The sequence below is a fragment of the Marmota monax genome, unplaced genomic scaffold (assembly GCF_021218885.2).
Source record: "Marmota monax isolate L192 unplaced genomic scaffold, Marmota_monax_Labrador192_F-V1.1 WCK01_AAM20220418_F8-fsc00013, whole genome shotgun sequence".
NCBI lineage: Eukaryota > Metazoa > Chordata > Mammalia > Rodentia > Sciuridae > Marmota > Marmota monax.
In genome coordinates, this window is record NW_026692202.1 from 10,043,505 (window position 1) to 10,059,062 (window position 15,558).

General features: G+C 34.0%; 1 protein-coding gene across 5 annotated transcripts in view; it reads left to right on the forward strand.

The window, feature by feature from the left end:
* The window catches only part of Usp45 (ubiquitin specific peptidase 45), an 81,379-nt gene that overhangs the window by 18,959 nt on the left and 46,862 nt on the right, over positions 1-15,558 (forward strand). For all 5 annotated transcript variants that reach the window (XR_009225799.1, XR_009225797.1, XR_009225798.1 and 2 more), the window contains exons 5-7: positions 115-215; positions 13,650-13,792; positions 14,329-14,424. Coding sequence is in view for 2 of the 5 variants with exons in the window: in XM_046430939.2 (XP_046286895.1) it covers positions 115-215; positions 13,650-13,792; positions 14,329-14,424 (340 nt within the window). In the remaining 3 variants the exon portion in view is untranslated. The remainder of the gene's footprint in view (positions 1-114; positions 216-13,649; positions 13,793-14,328; positions 14,425-15,558) is intronic.

The window sequence follows — 15,558 nt, forward strand, 5'->3', positions numbered from 1 at the left end:
TTTCCCCTTTGTATTCCTCTTAGGTAATTTAAAGACAAGTGTGTTATCTAATGTGCAAAATTATTAAAGTTATTAATGTGCATAATATTTGCTTAAATTTTATTATTTTTTCAGGTGTTATGAGTGTGATGAAAAATTATCAACGCATTGTAATAAGAAGGTTTTGGCTCAGATAGTTGATTTTCTCCAGAAACATGTTTCTAAAACACAAACAAGTAAGTTAAGCAATTCCTAAAGGAATGTGTATTAAAATATGATATTTCATATTTCATATAAAAAGTTTGTAAATTCATAAAGATACCATAAGATTTCACTGTGACATCTCAGCCTATAATTTGAGTAAAGATGTTATGTCATGCATGTCACACATGGCAAGCTCATAATGTTACTTTTTTTTTTTTTTTTTAAACTAGGGATTGAACTCGGGGCCTCATGCATGCTAGGCAAGCACTTTACCTCTGAGCTACATTCCCAGCTCTTATAATGTTATCTTGTGATGTGTTTATATAACCAATCTGAAAGGCTTATCATGGGTTTTTAAATCAGACAGTCCTGAGTTCGGGCTCCTCAACTTATTGATTCTGTGGCTTTTACTCTTTAGTTTTCTTACTACAAGATTAGAATGATAATTCTGTTTTATGGGGTTGTTTTGAAGCCTAGAGATAATATTTGGTAAAGATCTAGAAATAATGTATAAAAACACTTTCATAGTGCTTGATACACACTTATGAAATGGTATCTTATTATTTGCTATGTAATTGCAGTGCATTTCTGATACAAACCATCTAGAGTTAGGCTAGACTTTAGCTAGAGGCTCAAGTTACCCATAAGACTGTCCTCACTTCAGACACTAGAAAGCTCAAGGGTTTCCAGGTCATTGCATTTCTAACTAGCTACAAATTGGGGGGTTTTGCACTAGTTCTTAAGATTGAATACTTGTAACTGCAGTTTTATTATAGCAAAAAAATTTCAGCCAAATGAGACTTAGGCCAAGGTTTTGGAGGGTCACAAATATGAAGCTTCTCTGTCCGCTCTACAAAGAATGAGGATTCCGCCTCTCTCCACATACACACACCCCCAAATCCACTTCTGTAACAATGTGCAGAATTTTGTTAACCAAGGAAAAATCACTGGAGCTTTGGTGTTAAGTTTTCTGCGATTTCATTATTTAGGCATAATTGATTGAGTCACTGGCCACTTTGATTTAATTCAATATCTTGTACCCCAGCCAGCTAGCTAATCATGTTCCATTTTTTTCTGGCAGGGACAGGCCCCATTCTGAGTCATCTCTTTAGCATAAACTGTCCGGGTGACTTTAATGAGTCACTCTGTTAACATAAACCATTAACTGCAGTCCCAGGCGGGGTTCCCCCCCCCAGCCCCCCCATGAATAACAAGCACCCTTTTCACTGTTGGAAATTCCAAGGATTTAAAGGGTACTTGCCAGGAAACTGGAACAAAGACCTGCCAATAATGTATTAGCATATACTTTGTTACTTATATTACTGTTACCTAACATAAAATTAATATACAAGTTCATATAAATTAAGAACATTGGGTCTGGGGTTGGGACTATGGTTCAGTGGTAGGGTGTTTGCCTAGCACATGTGAGGCACTGGATTTGATCCTCAGCACCTCATAGAAATAAATAAATAGATAGATAGATAGATAGATAGATAGATAGATAGATAAAGATATTCTGTCCATCTATAACTAAAAAATAAATAAATAAATAAATAAAGTATTTAGGGAACCAGTTTTTTTTTTTTTTTCATCTGAAAATAGTGCCTCCAACATGCCAGGCATTATACTTATTAAGCATTTAGTAGTGAAAGAAAAATAGTCTTATTTTCCAATCTTGGGGTTTAGAGTATAGTGAGGGAAACAAAAAATAAGCAAATATATAACTTCTGGTAAAGCTGCAATGAAAAGGTTGCAGAGACATGTAGTAAGTAATCCACTAGTCACAATGATCAGGAGAGACCAATGTGACTGAAATGTAGTTTATTGGGAGAGAATAGAATGAGTTGAAGTTATGAGGTAGGGGGTCTGGTCATACTGTTAGGAATTCCATGATGAAGAATATTTATTTGAAAGTATAATATAAGTTATTAAAGTATTCTAAGCAGGGAAGTATTACAGTCATTTCACTCCCCCTTTCCCCCACTCAGCTACATTAAAAAAAACCCACATGTGGTGGCAGGAGGATCATAAGTTTAAGGCTAGCCTCAGCAGACTTAGCATGACTCTGTCTCAAAATGAAATCGGCTGGGTATGTAGTTCAGTGTTAGAGTGCCTCTGGTTCAATCCTCCTCTTACCAGAAAAGTAAAGATAACTGATTACTCTATGGAGATAGACTATAAGGGGTTGAGTGGGGCTGCGTGGTGTTTCAGTCAGCTTTTTCATTGCTGTGACTTAAAGACTGGACCAAAACAACCGTAGAGGAGGAAAAGTTTATTTAGGGGCTCAAGATTTCAGAGGTCTTAGTGCATAGAAGCCTGGCTCCATTCCTCGGGGCTGGAGGTGAGGCAGAACACCATGGCAGAAGGGTGTAGTAGAGGGAAGCAGTTCATGTGATGGTTAGAAAGCAAAGAGAGATCTCTACTCTTTAGATACAAGATATATACCCCCTAGCCACACCCCCAATAAACTACTTTCTTCAGCCACACCCCACCTGTCTTCAGTTACCACCCCGTTAATCCCATCAGGGATTAATTCACTAATTAGGTAAAGGCTATGACCCTATCATTTCTCCTCTAAACCTCTTGCATTGTTCTTACCTGTGAGCTTTTGGGGGACACCTCATATCCAAACCATAACAGGTGGGGAGATCATTAAGAAGGTTAAAGGAGGCTATGTAATAGGGCAAACGAAAGACTAGTAGAAGCTGTGGTGGAAAGTGGGTGGGTTAGATATAGTGAATGAGGGAAAGTGAGAATTAAATCCAAACCTAGGGATTTTGATTGAGCAATTAGGTAAGGGGGAGTGAGTGAACATGGTAAGCGTGAGATCCCTTTGAAGTAAACTGAACTGAAACTGAAAAGTTATGTAGAAATATGGTTGCCCAAAAGGAAAAATATTGTTGCCAGTTATATCTCCTGTGTATCTCCGATAATACAATTGTTTTTGTTGAAAAGTTCAGAAGTAGAGTGATACTTAGTTGGGAGTTCAGTTTCCAGAAGTTCTAGAGCAAAAAATGTTCAGTTGAAAAGCTATGTATCACCGTAATGAAACAGTAATGGTGAAGAAATTGGAGAAACTAGAAGTAAACTCAGGCTCTTGGACAACAAAAGAAATGATGAATTTTACCACGCATTTGTTAACTAAATTCAACAAACACTCATTGGATTTTTCCTTTTGCTCAGGCATGCCAGTCATAAATCCATTTCTTCTCTAACAAAGGATCAGCAAAATGTAGTGAAAGATATCTTATTATTTTATTTTTTGTGGTACTGGTGATTGAACCCAGCACCGTAACCATGCGAGGCAAGCATTCTACCCCTGAGCTCCATTCCCGACTCTTTTTTATTTTGAGTCAGGGTCTCACTAAGTTGCTCAGGGTGGTCTCCAATTTATGATCCTCTTGCTTCAGCCTTCCAAGCCTTTGGGATTACATGCATGTGTCACCATCTCCAGCTGGTGAAAACATTTAATACTTTAGAAAATGAAGTTGGTTGATATTCAAAGCTCTTCAGATATTCAAAGATGCACATAATGTTCAGTTGAAAAGGAAAGGAATTACAAGTGAGCTGGCTTTCAAGCTGACCCTCAAAGGATGAATTTTGGGCAGAGGAGAATAAATCACTTTAGGTGGTGGGAAACACTAATGGAAGGCTTAATTGTGTTTGTGGAACCATGAGTAGCACCTGGTAAATAGCGCTTGAGGAAGTTTGAAGGCATTCAGAGGTAGAGTGATACTTAGTTGGGAGTTCAGTTTCCAGAAGTTCTAGAGCAAAATGTTTTCAACTTTTTGGATCAAGCTACAGAATCTCTCAGGCAAGTTTGATTTAAATAGGATTTCTTGGTTGGCAGTTTAGAAGTTTTGAGGGTTAGTAATCCGCCATATTTGGATACAAAGTTTTTTTTTTTAATAAATACTTTGAAAATCAAATATGAATGTTGCTATCTAGGCTTGTAAGAATACTGATATGATTTTGTAGTTATTTTTAAGTGATGATTGCGAAGACTCTAGAGATGTAAAAATGCCTATATGTCATAATTCAAAGGAATGTGAAACTAATATTATATCTGGGTGGGAGAGTAACAATGATTTTTAAAATATTATTTTTATATTTTTGCACTAAGTAAAAATAACTAAGGTGGAAGAAAGCCTGTATCTGTACCTTACACATATTTTTATGTTATTTAGTGCCTGCACTAATTCCATTTAGAATATGTCTACTATAGCTTATCTACACACACAATCTGGGCTAGTACCCCAACCATCTCTAAAAATAAGTAGCTTATGGAATCATTAAATTTTGCTCTCAGTACCACTTGAGGCTCTTAAAAAATTACTGATAATTCAAAGAATTTTTGTTATGTAGGTTATATCTGTCAATGTTTATCATGATAGAAGTTAAAAACGGTTTTTTTTTAACCATCAAATATTCGGATTTTTATAATCGGAAACTGAAAGTTTGTAAATTGAAAATTTGTCAATAGAGAAATTTCTGTGCTTGTAAAACAAAAACATGAATATTCACTGAAAAATAATTCCATGACATGCTAACACAAACATATTTTTAGGAAAGATATTTTCAAAATGAAAAAAAGAAATATTTTTACAAATATCTTCAGTGGCTAGCTTATTAAAAAACAACTAGATTCTCATTCGCTTTTGATTCAGTCATTGTGATATTGTATGTCCTGTAAGTCTCTGAAACCTGCATTGTACAATTGAGAGTGAGTGAAGGTTTTAAGAAGCAAATAACACCTTAGATTTATTAAGGAAAAGTATTTTGACCTTAAGGACCCCTGAAAGGAAAAGGGTGTCTTCCTACCCATTTGAGAACTGCTGACCTAACATTTGTCTATATTTTCCATCTTTAGCATTATTTATTTACTAACACTCAGAATCCTTCTTGAGGAAAGGATTGGGACAGTGTTCTCTTCTTTGAGACACTATGTGTATACAGCACACTTCAGAATCTAGTTAACACATTGTTTATGCTGTTTAGCTTTCTTGTACATATGTGTCTTATTTTCTGTCCATTCCTTAAGGATAAATATGGCTTATGTTTTTGTTTCTCAAGTGACTAGATAGTAAATACTTGCTGAATTAAACTGAACTGGAATGTTAAACAGTTTTTACTGAGGGTAAAAACTGATAGGTAAGCTTTGTACGTTCACCCCCAACCAAACCCAAATTATCTGATTTATTCAGTCTTTTAATATATTTGAGTTTCCACCTCATGCCACATGACATAGTAAATTTTGCAGAAGCAGCAGTGTATGAAACAGACCTATTTCCCAGTTCTTGTAATTGCTGATCTTTCAGTCTAGTGAGGGATATAGACAAATCATACTTAGTTGTTGCTTGTTTAAATAATGCTATGGTGGAGTAAATAGAGGCAACTAATGGGAACACTTTGGAATTCTATCTAACCCAGACTAAAAAAGCCAGAACAATTTTATTTAGAGGCATAACCTTCTAAGCCAAAAGGTGAAGGATATCTAGAAATTATCTAGACAAAAAGGGGAAAACAGATATGTTTCAGGCAGAGGAAATAGCCTTGATGAAGGAACTTAATTGGTTCAGGGAATTCTATAGAGCTGAGAGGTTGTGTTTTATAGAATTAGGAGAATGGTGAGAGGTGAGATTCAAAATGTAAGTAGGAACAGATGTTTAAGGACCTGGTCAGTTTAGAGTTTGCCTTGAGGGCAGTGAGGAACTGCTGTTAGATTTTAAGTGGAGAAGCTGATGGTCAGTTTTGTATTTTAAACAGATCATTTGAATTATAGTATATAGATAGATAGGAATGTAGGCATATATCTGCCCGTTAATTATGTTAATATTAATTTATCATGACTACATAAATATTTTAAGTTAATAGGTAACTGGGAGTTAGGTTTTGAGAATAAACAGGTAAGCTTATTATTGTGTAGTTTAAGGTAGGGGAATTGTGGGGAAGCAAGTTTTTTCTTTTAAAAATTAAACTCCTTTTCAGCTGTTGAAATGGGCAAATTACATTAATACTACATGGCTGGTTTAGGTAATTGCATTAAGCAGTTGAGATGAACCCCAGTGCAGGTTCCCAGAAGAATGCTTACAGCTGTGTAGATTTCACATCTGATGTTAGAATTTGCTTAAAAAAAAAAGACAAACCCTTCCTTCAGTCCCCCACCCCATATACATAATATAAAGTTTATACATAATACAAGATTTAAAAGGTTGTATGTTACACAAGATTTAAGAAGAGCAAATAAATGTTCTTTTGATACAAACCAGAAATACATATTACTAAAAAGTAGACAAAAAAGAAAGAAAGAAAGAAAAAAGAGTAAAAAGATAAGTGGTTATTAGAGGTCAGAAAGGTAGAAATCATGAAAGGCAAGGGATGGAGAATTTTTAGGGCAGGGAAACAATTCTGTATGATTCTATAAAGATGGTTACATGTCATTTTGTACATTTAGAATGTACACCATCTAGAATGAACTTTGAGTGATAATGATCTGTCAGTATAAGTTGATAATTTTTAACAAAGGAACTGTTGTGGGATATTGATAATGGGGAAGGATGTGCATGTGTGAGGACGGGGCACATTGGTTTGATTTTGCTGTGAACCTAAAACCTGCTCAAAAAACATTTTTTTTTTTTTTTTTAAAGTGAGCCATGTTCTCTGAAAGGCTTAAGAGATGTGCTATTTCAGTAGTCTTGTAAACTGAAGTATTCTATTAATGCTTATAAAATGCAGGAATTCTGGATGGAATAATATTGTTGAATATTGGTTTGCTTTTTGTGAACTAGACATGTGAGTGACAATTCACATTTTTTTCTAAATCAGTATTTTTTGTGGGGGGAGAGGGGCACCAGGGATTGGACCCAGGGGCGCTTAACCACTGAGCCACATCCCCAGTCCTTTTTTATATTTTATTTAGATACAGGGTCTAAGTTGATTAGGGCTTTGCTGAGTCGCTGAGACTGGCTTTGAACTCGAGATCTCCTGCCTCAGCTTCCTGAGTAGCTGGGGTTACAGGCATGTGCCACCATGCCCAGCCTATATCAGTAAATTTGACTTATATTTTAATACTGGTGTGAGGCCATTTTTAACAAGAAAATGAAATCTATTTTGTTTAATTCATTTGTTAATGCTCCTGGTATACAAAAGGCATGAAATATATTGGTACTTTTGTTTTATAAAGTAAAAGATTTCTGTATTTTTTAAAAAACTGACAGTAAATGGTATACTTGGGATCTGAAACTGTATCTAAGGATAAATAATACTGTGACCTTTTATAGCAACAATTTGAATGTGGTTTAATCCTTTTCTTTAAAAGGTTATAATTTGGTCTTCTATAAAGTGATGGTTGTGCTCTTAAGAAATTTGTATTTTAAAAAATGAGCTGGGCATGTAGATCAGTGGTAGTTTTTGCCTAGCATGTGTGAAGCCCCAGGTTCAATCCCCACCACCACACAGTAAACAAACAAATAAATCAGAAATGAGCACAAAAAAAATAGTTATTTCTGTATATATAAGGAATTGAGGCAAAAAAGATGGTGTATGTCTTTAAAAAGCTTATTTTTATGTGAAGGGATTTAAATGCAAGGTTCCTCATCCAAACCACATAACACAGAAAATTACTTGAGTAGCCATTTTCTCAGTTCTCCAAATATGACCCATACCTAGTACCCTTCCAGATACATGAGGAGGTTAACTGCTTACAGTGGATTCCTAGGGCAGTAGCTTAATTCTTTTGAGGAATGATTGAATCAGTCTGCTATAAACTATAACTGATATAGCTTTGAATACAAATACCAAAGACATCAAGCAATTCATTACATCCAGTTTTTGCTTGAGATTAATGGCCTTTTCTTTCATAACCACAATTAGCCATTTCACTGGTGTCTTAACTGTTACACAATTATAAACCTTATCTATTCTTTATTGTAGCATACAGGTTCATAACAAATAGGAGATCAAATTGTCGGTGTATAAATTCTGAAGCCATGCTGCTTGTGTTTGAATTTTGACACTAACCAGCTGTATTCCTATTTTATCATCCTTTCTAAAATGAGGATAGTTATCAGAGGTGGTAATTATATCACACTCTTACTCTAAATAAGTGAACTGCAAAATAAGTTTACTTCTTCCTTGCCAAAAGGGGAAAAAGAAGGAATGAAACGTACTCTTCTATTTTAAGGCAGTTTACAAATACTCCTTCGAGAAAAGAGATCAATTTAATATTACTTGGCAACAAGCCCACTATTGATTATTTTCAGTTTCTCCCATGCTAAACAAAACTGCATCTTTGTGTACTTGCTCTTCCGTTTTATAAGGTTAAATTTAAAAAAAAATTTTTTTGACCAAATTATAAACCTAGGTTAAATTTTGATTACTGTTGTTAAAGATTATGTGAAGGATATAATTAACAAGAGTGCCCATTTTCCTGTATTTAACTTTATCATTTAGTTCAGTTTTATCATAATGAAGTTTTTAATGTCATTATTCCAAGGCCCATCAGTCTTTCCTATATATGTTTTTAGCTTTTAGGGTCATGCTTTGAAAGTCTTTTTGCTCTCTAAGATTATAAAGAATAGTGACTTAAAATTTTCTGGGACCTTATTATTATCATTTTGTTATTGTTATTTTTGCTGGGGCTCTAACCCTGGGCCTCTCTTGTGCAAGTGCTTTGTCATCAAGCTACACCTCAGCCCAAAGACTTTTCAAAATATATTTATTATTCATTTAATAACCTTAAACTTGGTTTCTAAAAATGACAGTTGTATGGTCTTTAAGCGTTTAAATTATTTTTATGCTAGAAAAATTTGAATTTTATCTAAGATTACCAGTTTTTTTGTTTGTTTGTTTTTGTTGTTGTTGTTTGTTTGTTTTACTTTGTTGGTACTTCAGACAGTTTTCTGTCTTGCAAGACCTGAGGTATGTACAAAACCTATGGGTCTATTCAATTAAGCAGCTGTTCTTTGACACTCAGATTATAGGCTTTAAGGTAAACTACAGAAATGTAAAAGGACTTTAAGAAATTTAGCTGGAGAGCAGAGGGTGTAGCACAGTGGGAGAGCACTTTCATAGGCCTTGGAATCAATTCAGGCCCCCCCCCCCCCAGTCTCCCAAGTTTTCTCTCAGTGTACTTTGCCTTCTGGGTCTATATTATTCTATTAGGAAAAGGAATATCAGAATACAGTGTTGGTAATATAGAAGTAATAAGGAAGGTTAAGTAGATTAAATCCTTTCAAATAAAATAACATTGAAATTTTCTGTGATTACTCTTTCTAATTATGGGCACCACTTTTTCATAGGTGATGATTGAACAAATGAAATGATAATCAAAATTTTGTATAGTTTGTCTTACTTGTTGGTGTTGTAGCAGCTTTGTCCATTTAATTATACCATACTTCAAAACATCTAGAAGTTTAGTCTTAAGGTATTTGATTCTATATTTATAAAAGGAAGAAGAGAGTTCTTAAAAGTGAAAATGATCTAAAATATTTGCACTGCCAGATGGAGAAAGCTTTTTTGTCTCTACAAACAAAATAATCAGAATCATTCTTAGAAATTATTAATTGCTTCTTATTAAAACATATACCTTCATGTATGTCAAATATTAAAAGTCTGATTCAGAACCCCTATTTTAAACTAGACTGTTAACTCTGGGCATTTTTTAATGAACATATATACAAATATATATTCTTAGTTTCTAGAAGTTTTGCTGAAATATTGTTATAAATTTAATGCTTAACATCTCTCTATTATGTATCAATTCCTTTTACTTCAGTCATAAACCATAAGCATATAAATGTAATGGTTTATATAGTACCTGAACACAATGGACATTTGTGAATCAATTTAATTTAAATTGTTATATATTATAACTGTGCTATTGGTAAAGTTTAAAAAACTTGCGCTTTTACTTTAAATAAAATACTTGTTAAAAAAGGCATTTTTACAAGTATTTTAGTATCTTAGAAAATGTTATTCTGTTTTCTAGTTAGTTAAATTAACTGATTTGTTTAATATTCAAGTCTAATAAGATTAATCTTAAATATTTTCTCATAGACTTAATGTAAAAGTCAACAAACAGACCCTTGCCACTTGTGTGAAGAGGCTATTTAACCATGAAATAAACTGTTTTTATTGCCATTGCCCTGTGGATATGTTCTTTCTGGCAGTGCTGTCCATATTTGGTGGCTATGCATGGAGAGCCAGGTGGTGCTGAAAAGCATCGCACAGTGAAGCGTGGATATATCTAAGTTTGACATTTGTCATCCCTTACTGCTGAAAGGAAGGGGAAAATCTGTTTTTCCATATGTTTATGCTTTTTTTTTGCCTGCAGTTCTGTCCAGATGGTCTTATGAACATTGTTTACTTTGGTATGCCATCCCAGATGTTTTGAAAACTGACAAATAAATGTGGTACACAGACATGTAAATTATTTGCATGTTATGGTTTTTAAAATATTGGGGTTTTTTTGCGATTAAAATATAATTTTCTGAGAGTATTTTTCCAAGTGAATAATGTGTATTTTATATTTATATATAGTTATAATCTATAGTTTATTTTTCCCAACTATTCTGTTTTCATGTTAAAAAGCTAAAAGGCATTAGGGCGATATTTATTAAGAATGTTAGGGAAATACTTTGAGGAATCATATTTGTTTGGGGTTGCCAATGCCCATATCTACAAAAATTTTGCCCCACTATTTTTTATAATTAATCTCATTGTACATAAATAATGGGTGAGGATTTAAGTGGTAAAATGACAATGGATTTGTAATCAGAAAATTATCACTGTGACTGTAAGTAAGTCGTTTAACCTGTCTGGGACTAAGTTTTATAAATGTAAAAATCAGAGTTAACTACCTTATCTGAAAAGATGGAGTGAGGCTTGGATTTGATTATTCTTTGATTTTAAATTTCTTAAAAATAACTGTGAATGCATATACCTAACATACAAAAATCACTGTGAAACTATCTATTTGCAACAGATATAATGAGAGTCTAAAACGTGCCCATTTTAGGTTCTAATTGGAATTCCAGACATAAATAAGAGGCAGACGGTTCTGTCTACAAACCCAGCGAGGATCCATATCAGGCTTCCTCTGTGTACTGTTTCTAAAGTGTTGACTTTTTTCATTTGCCTTTGTATTCACTGGTAGGTTTGAATACTGTTGGTCTCTTCTGCCTTTTCCTTTTCCTCATGCCTCTATACTTCAGTGAGCTGCTTCATTGATTTTAGTGGCCTATGCTCTAAGCTGTAGTATAGGCTTCATTTCTCATCACTTATTTCAATATGTGGAGGACAGAAGAGACCTATTTTCTGCATTAACTTAGGATTCTGGGGTTGGGATTTAAAAATGACTCCTTAATATCTGGATAACAGATATCCAATAATTACTAATAATTTTTTTTTTTATAAAAAACAAACCAAAATAAAGGGAGAAACAGTTGATAAGGTTTACCCTCTCCCCCAAAAAAATGTTTACAGAATTGGAAGAAAAATATTTTCTATGAAAAAGATTTGCTTGCTGAAAAAAATATTAGAAACTACCATTTCATGAGAGATTTCCACATTTAAAAAAATTTTTTTTTTAGTTGTCAGTAGACCTTAATTTTATTTATTTATTTATTTATTTATTTGTAAGCGGTTCTGAGAATTGAACCCAGTGCCTCACACATGCCAGGCAAATGCTGAACCACTGAACTACAACTCCAGGCCTATTTCCACGATTTAAAAAGAAAAGTTGGGCTAGGCTAGTATGGGGCTCAATAGTAGAGCCCTTGTGTAGCATGAATGAGGTCCTGGGTTCAAGCCCTAGCGCCTCCCACCCCACGCACACACAAAAGAAGGAAAGAAAGAAGACAAGATATTTGAAAAACACAAATTCAATATGAAACACAAAACAGATATCAGCAATTCAGAAAATTCAATCAGAAATAACCTTGAGAGAACAAATATTCAGAATGTGTAGGAAATGATTAAAGAAAGAAAAAAGGGAGATCAGATAAACAATGGACATGAAGAATGGCTCACAAAGATGTGGATTTTGGCACAAATTGCATTTTGAAAAAAAAATTTTTAGTTGTAGGTTGATAGCATGTCATTATTTTGTTTATTTTTATGTGGTGCTAAGGATCAAACCCAGTGCCTCTTGTATGCTAGGTAAATCCTCTGTCACCGAGCTATAGTCCCAGCCCCACAAATTGCATTTTTGAGGAGATTCTCAGAGCTGTTTTTCAAATACATAGTGGTTACCATGCTAGGCACTTTGCAGTTGTTAGCTCATTAAATACTTATGAAAACTATGAGAAAATGTGTTGTACTTGATACTTGGTGGTATAACAACTATTTACATTTATGTATTAGCTACTAAAAGTAATCCAGAGAGATGTATAGTGACCATTTCAATTCATTAATTTTAGGGCTTCTTCGTTGTTATTAAACATGAGCTGGTAATGTAACCTTCAGGTCTATATTAACAGCACAGAACAGCTATTTATTGTACACTTGGTATTTTACTTTTAAAAAATTTTTTTTTTGTAGTTGTAGATGGACAACATGTGTTTATTTTATTTATTTATTTTTATGCGGTGCTGAGGATCAAACCCAGTGCTTCACATGTGTAAGACAAGTGCTCTGCCACTGAGCTATAGCCCCAGCCGTGGTATTTTACTTTTTGTATTATACTATGGCACTATTTTTTTTTAAACTTTGAATTTTGACAAGTTCAAATTCACAGGAAAGTTGCAAGAATAATAGAAAAAAATTACCACTATAAGATGCTGATTTTTTTGATCCTTCATTTCTTTTGTTTATTAGTTGTCATTTCTAAGGAACTGCTCTTTCCTTTTCCCCCTTTTAAAAAAATCCATTACCTATTCAGACACATTCTATGTGTAATAATCCATTATACTACCCTACTACATTGGGCAGTAGGAATCTATTCAGTATGGTGCCTGTGTATTTTGATATAGTCCCACTATTTTTGAATACTTTCTTATTCTTTGATACAAGAGAAATGTTATAGGCTTATTTTGCATCTTTCCTGCCCTATCAATCCTCATTCCTTTTAGTGGAGAGTGGTATTTAGAAACTACCCCCCCCCCCCCGCCCCCCCCGCTGGGTACTAAACCCAGGACTTCAAACATGCTAGGCAAATACTCTACTACAAAGCTACATCTCCAACCTTTAGAAGCTAGATCTTTTCTACTTTTTTTTTTTTTACTATATTTCTTTACATATACTTTTAAAATTCATCTAGAATTTATTTATGTGATGTGAGGCATAGATCTGTACATTAAAATGAATTTCATAGTGATAAGATAGAAAATCAAAGACATTTGTGTTTGTCTTTTAGGAACACTGATTCAGAGAGATAATCTTATTTAATTTTAAATAATATATTTACATTGTCAAGTGACACTTAAAATTTTATGTCTCATGTCAGTTTTGTTTTCTTTAACTTGTAGATGCATTTTCAAGAATCCTAAAACTCTGTGAAGAAAAATTTGAAGCAGGTGAAATAAAGAAGGGAAGAAAAGGCAGCAGTGTACCATCTGTAAAAGGAATTATAAATTTAGGAAATACTTGCTTTTTTAATGCAGTCATTCAGGTAAATGTCACCAAAGATTAATAAAATATAAAGAATTTTTAATTAAATGGGCATTCAGCATACCTTTAAGTGATTGAACGACTGCTGAATGTTTACTAAAAATTTCTTTCTGCTTTCTTTTTATTGTAGGCTGTCTTTGGCCATCACCATATGCATAAACCTTTTACACAGTTCTTCCGAAAGGCCTTCTATGTGTTTTACCATGGTTTCATCAGTAATAGTGACATTTACTAAATATGAAATGTACTCATTTCAGATTAAAATGTTTTAAATAGAAATTTTGCTATGCTGGATGAAATTTGACACTTTCTTTTAATATTTATTTTTTAGTTTTAGATGGACACAATATCTTTATTTTTATGTGGTGTATTTTTATGTGGTGCTGAGAATCGAACCCAGTGCCTCACGCATGCTAGGCGAACACGCTACCACTTGAGCCACATCCCCAGCCCGAAATTTGACACTTTGAGAGAATATTCATTTCGTAAGATTAGAGGCATAATGTAACTGAATCAGAAGACTTTACTCTCTTTTAGAACTTGGCCCAGACTTACATACTTTTTGAGCTGATGAATGAGATAAAAGAAGATGGTACAAAATTCAAGATTTCTCCTTCCTCAGAGTCTCAGTTGGTGAGTAAGAAGTATACTATCTGGATAATGGCTGTTTTCAGATCAGCTGCTGATGTTCCCAAAGTGTCTTATTTCTCAGAACTATCAATTGGGATAGGAGTCAGAAGACTTTTTTAAAAAAGAGAATTCAAAAGCATTTTGTGAAAATATGTAAAAAAGTATATGAAAATATAAGTTATTGTTCAAATATCATAGATCAAACAATGTGAATATATTGAGGCAGCTTTTAAACAAACGCAAAAAGTAAAACAGGTTTGACTTGTTGAGCAAAATAGTACCCCTATTTTGTGGTTGCTGGTGACATTTATTTAAATTTAACAGTAGACTTAATCAGCACCTGGAGGTTCTTTTGAAGCCTAGTCTGATGATGGATTTTTAAGAAAGAAAAAACAATAATAAAAAAAGAGCCCCTGACATTCAGAACCTGGTTTAACTCCCACAGTGAGGCCATGTTTGGAGAATCTCACAGAAGAGAAGCCTCACACTAGGTTTCTCTGAGGACAGTGTTAAAGTGAGACAAAGCAAGATCAGTTCATAAATTTGGTCTAAACACACAAAAACAAGGTCTATCTGCCATTGAGGAAATCCCAGTAACCTCATCCCTTCTCTCTCCTGAGATAAGACTTACTGAGATACTCAGTTGTAGTATAGCATTATCTCCATTTGCTGGTGGCATCCAATTTAGAGTAAATCTCCACTTCCTTAGTTCCCTCCCCAAATTACCTAACCAAATCCCAAATCCTTCTTTATAGAACCTCTTACTGGGACACTTCATGGTTCTCCAAGGTGTGTGTTCTACCTCACTACAACAAGTGATCAACTTAATTCAAGTGTGTTCCTGGAGGACTTTGCCTGGAGGGCACTGACACTACAAATAATAATGTTAGTTAGAAATTGAGAGTTTTGATAGAGGAAAAGAGTGTATGTGGATAGTTCATGATCTGTCCTTTGAAAACAATTAAAAAGGAGATTTTAAAAACATTTAGCCCAATGAAATAATCTCAGATTGTTCTTTCAAAGACAAAGGGAATAATGTATTTTAGAAAGCAAAACTTGGGAGAAAAATAATTGGGTTAATCCTTCATATAATCTTAGCTGCCTTTGTCAAACTTTGTTTTTCTTTTTTTTAGTTGT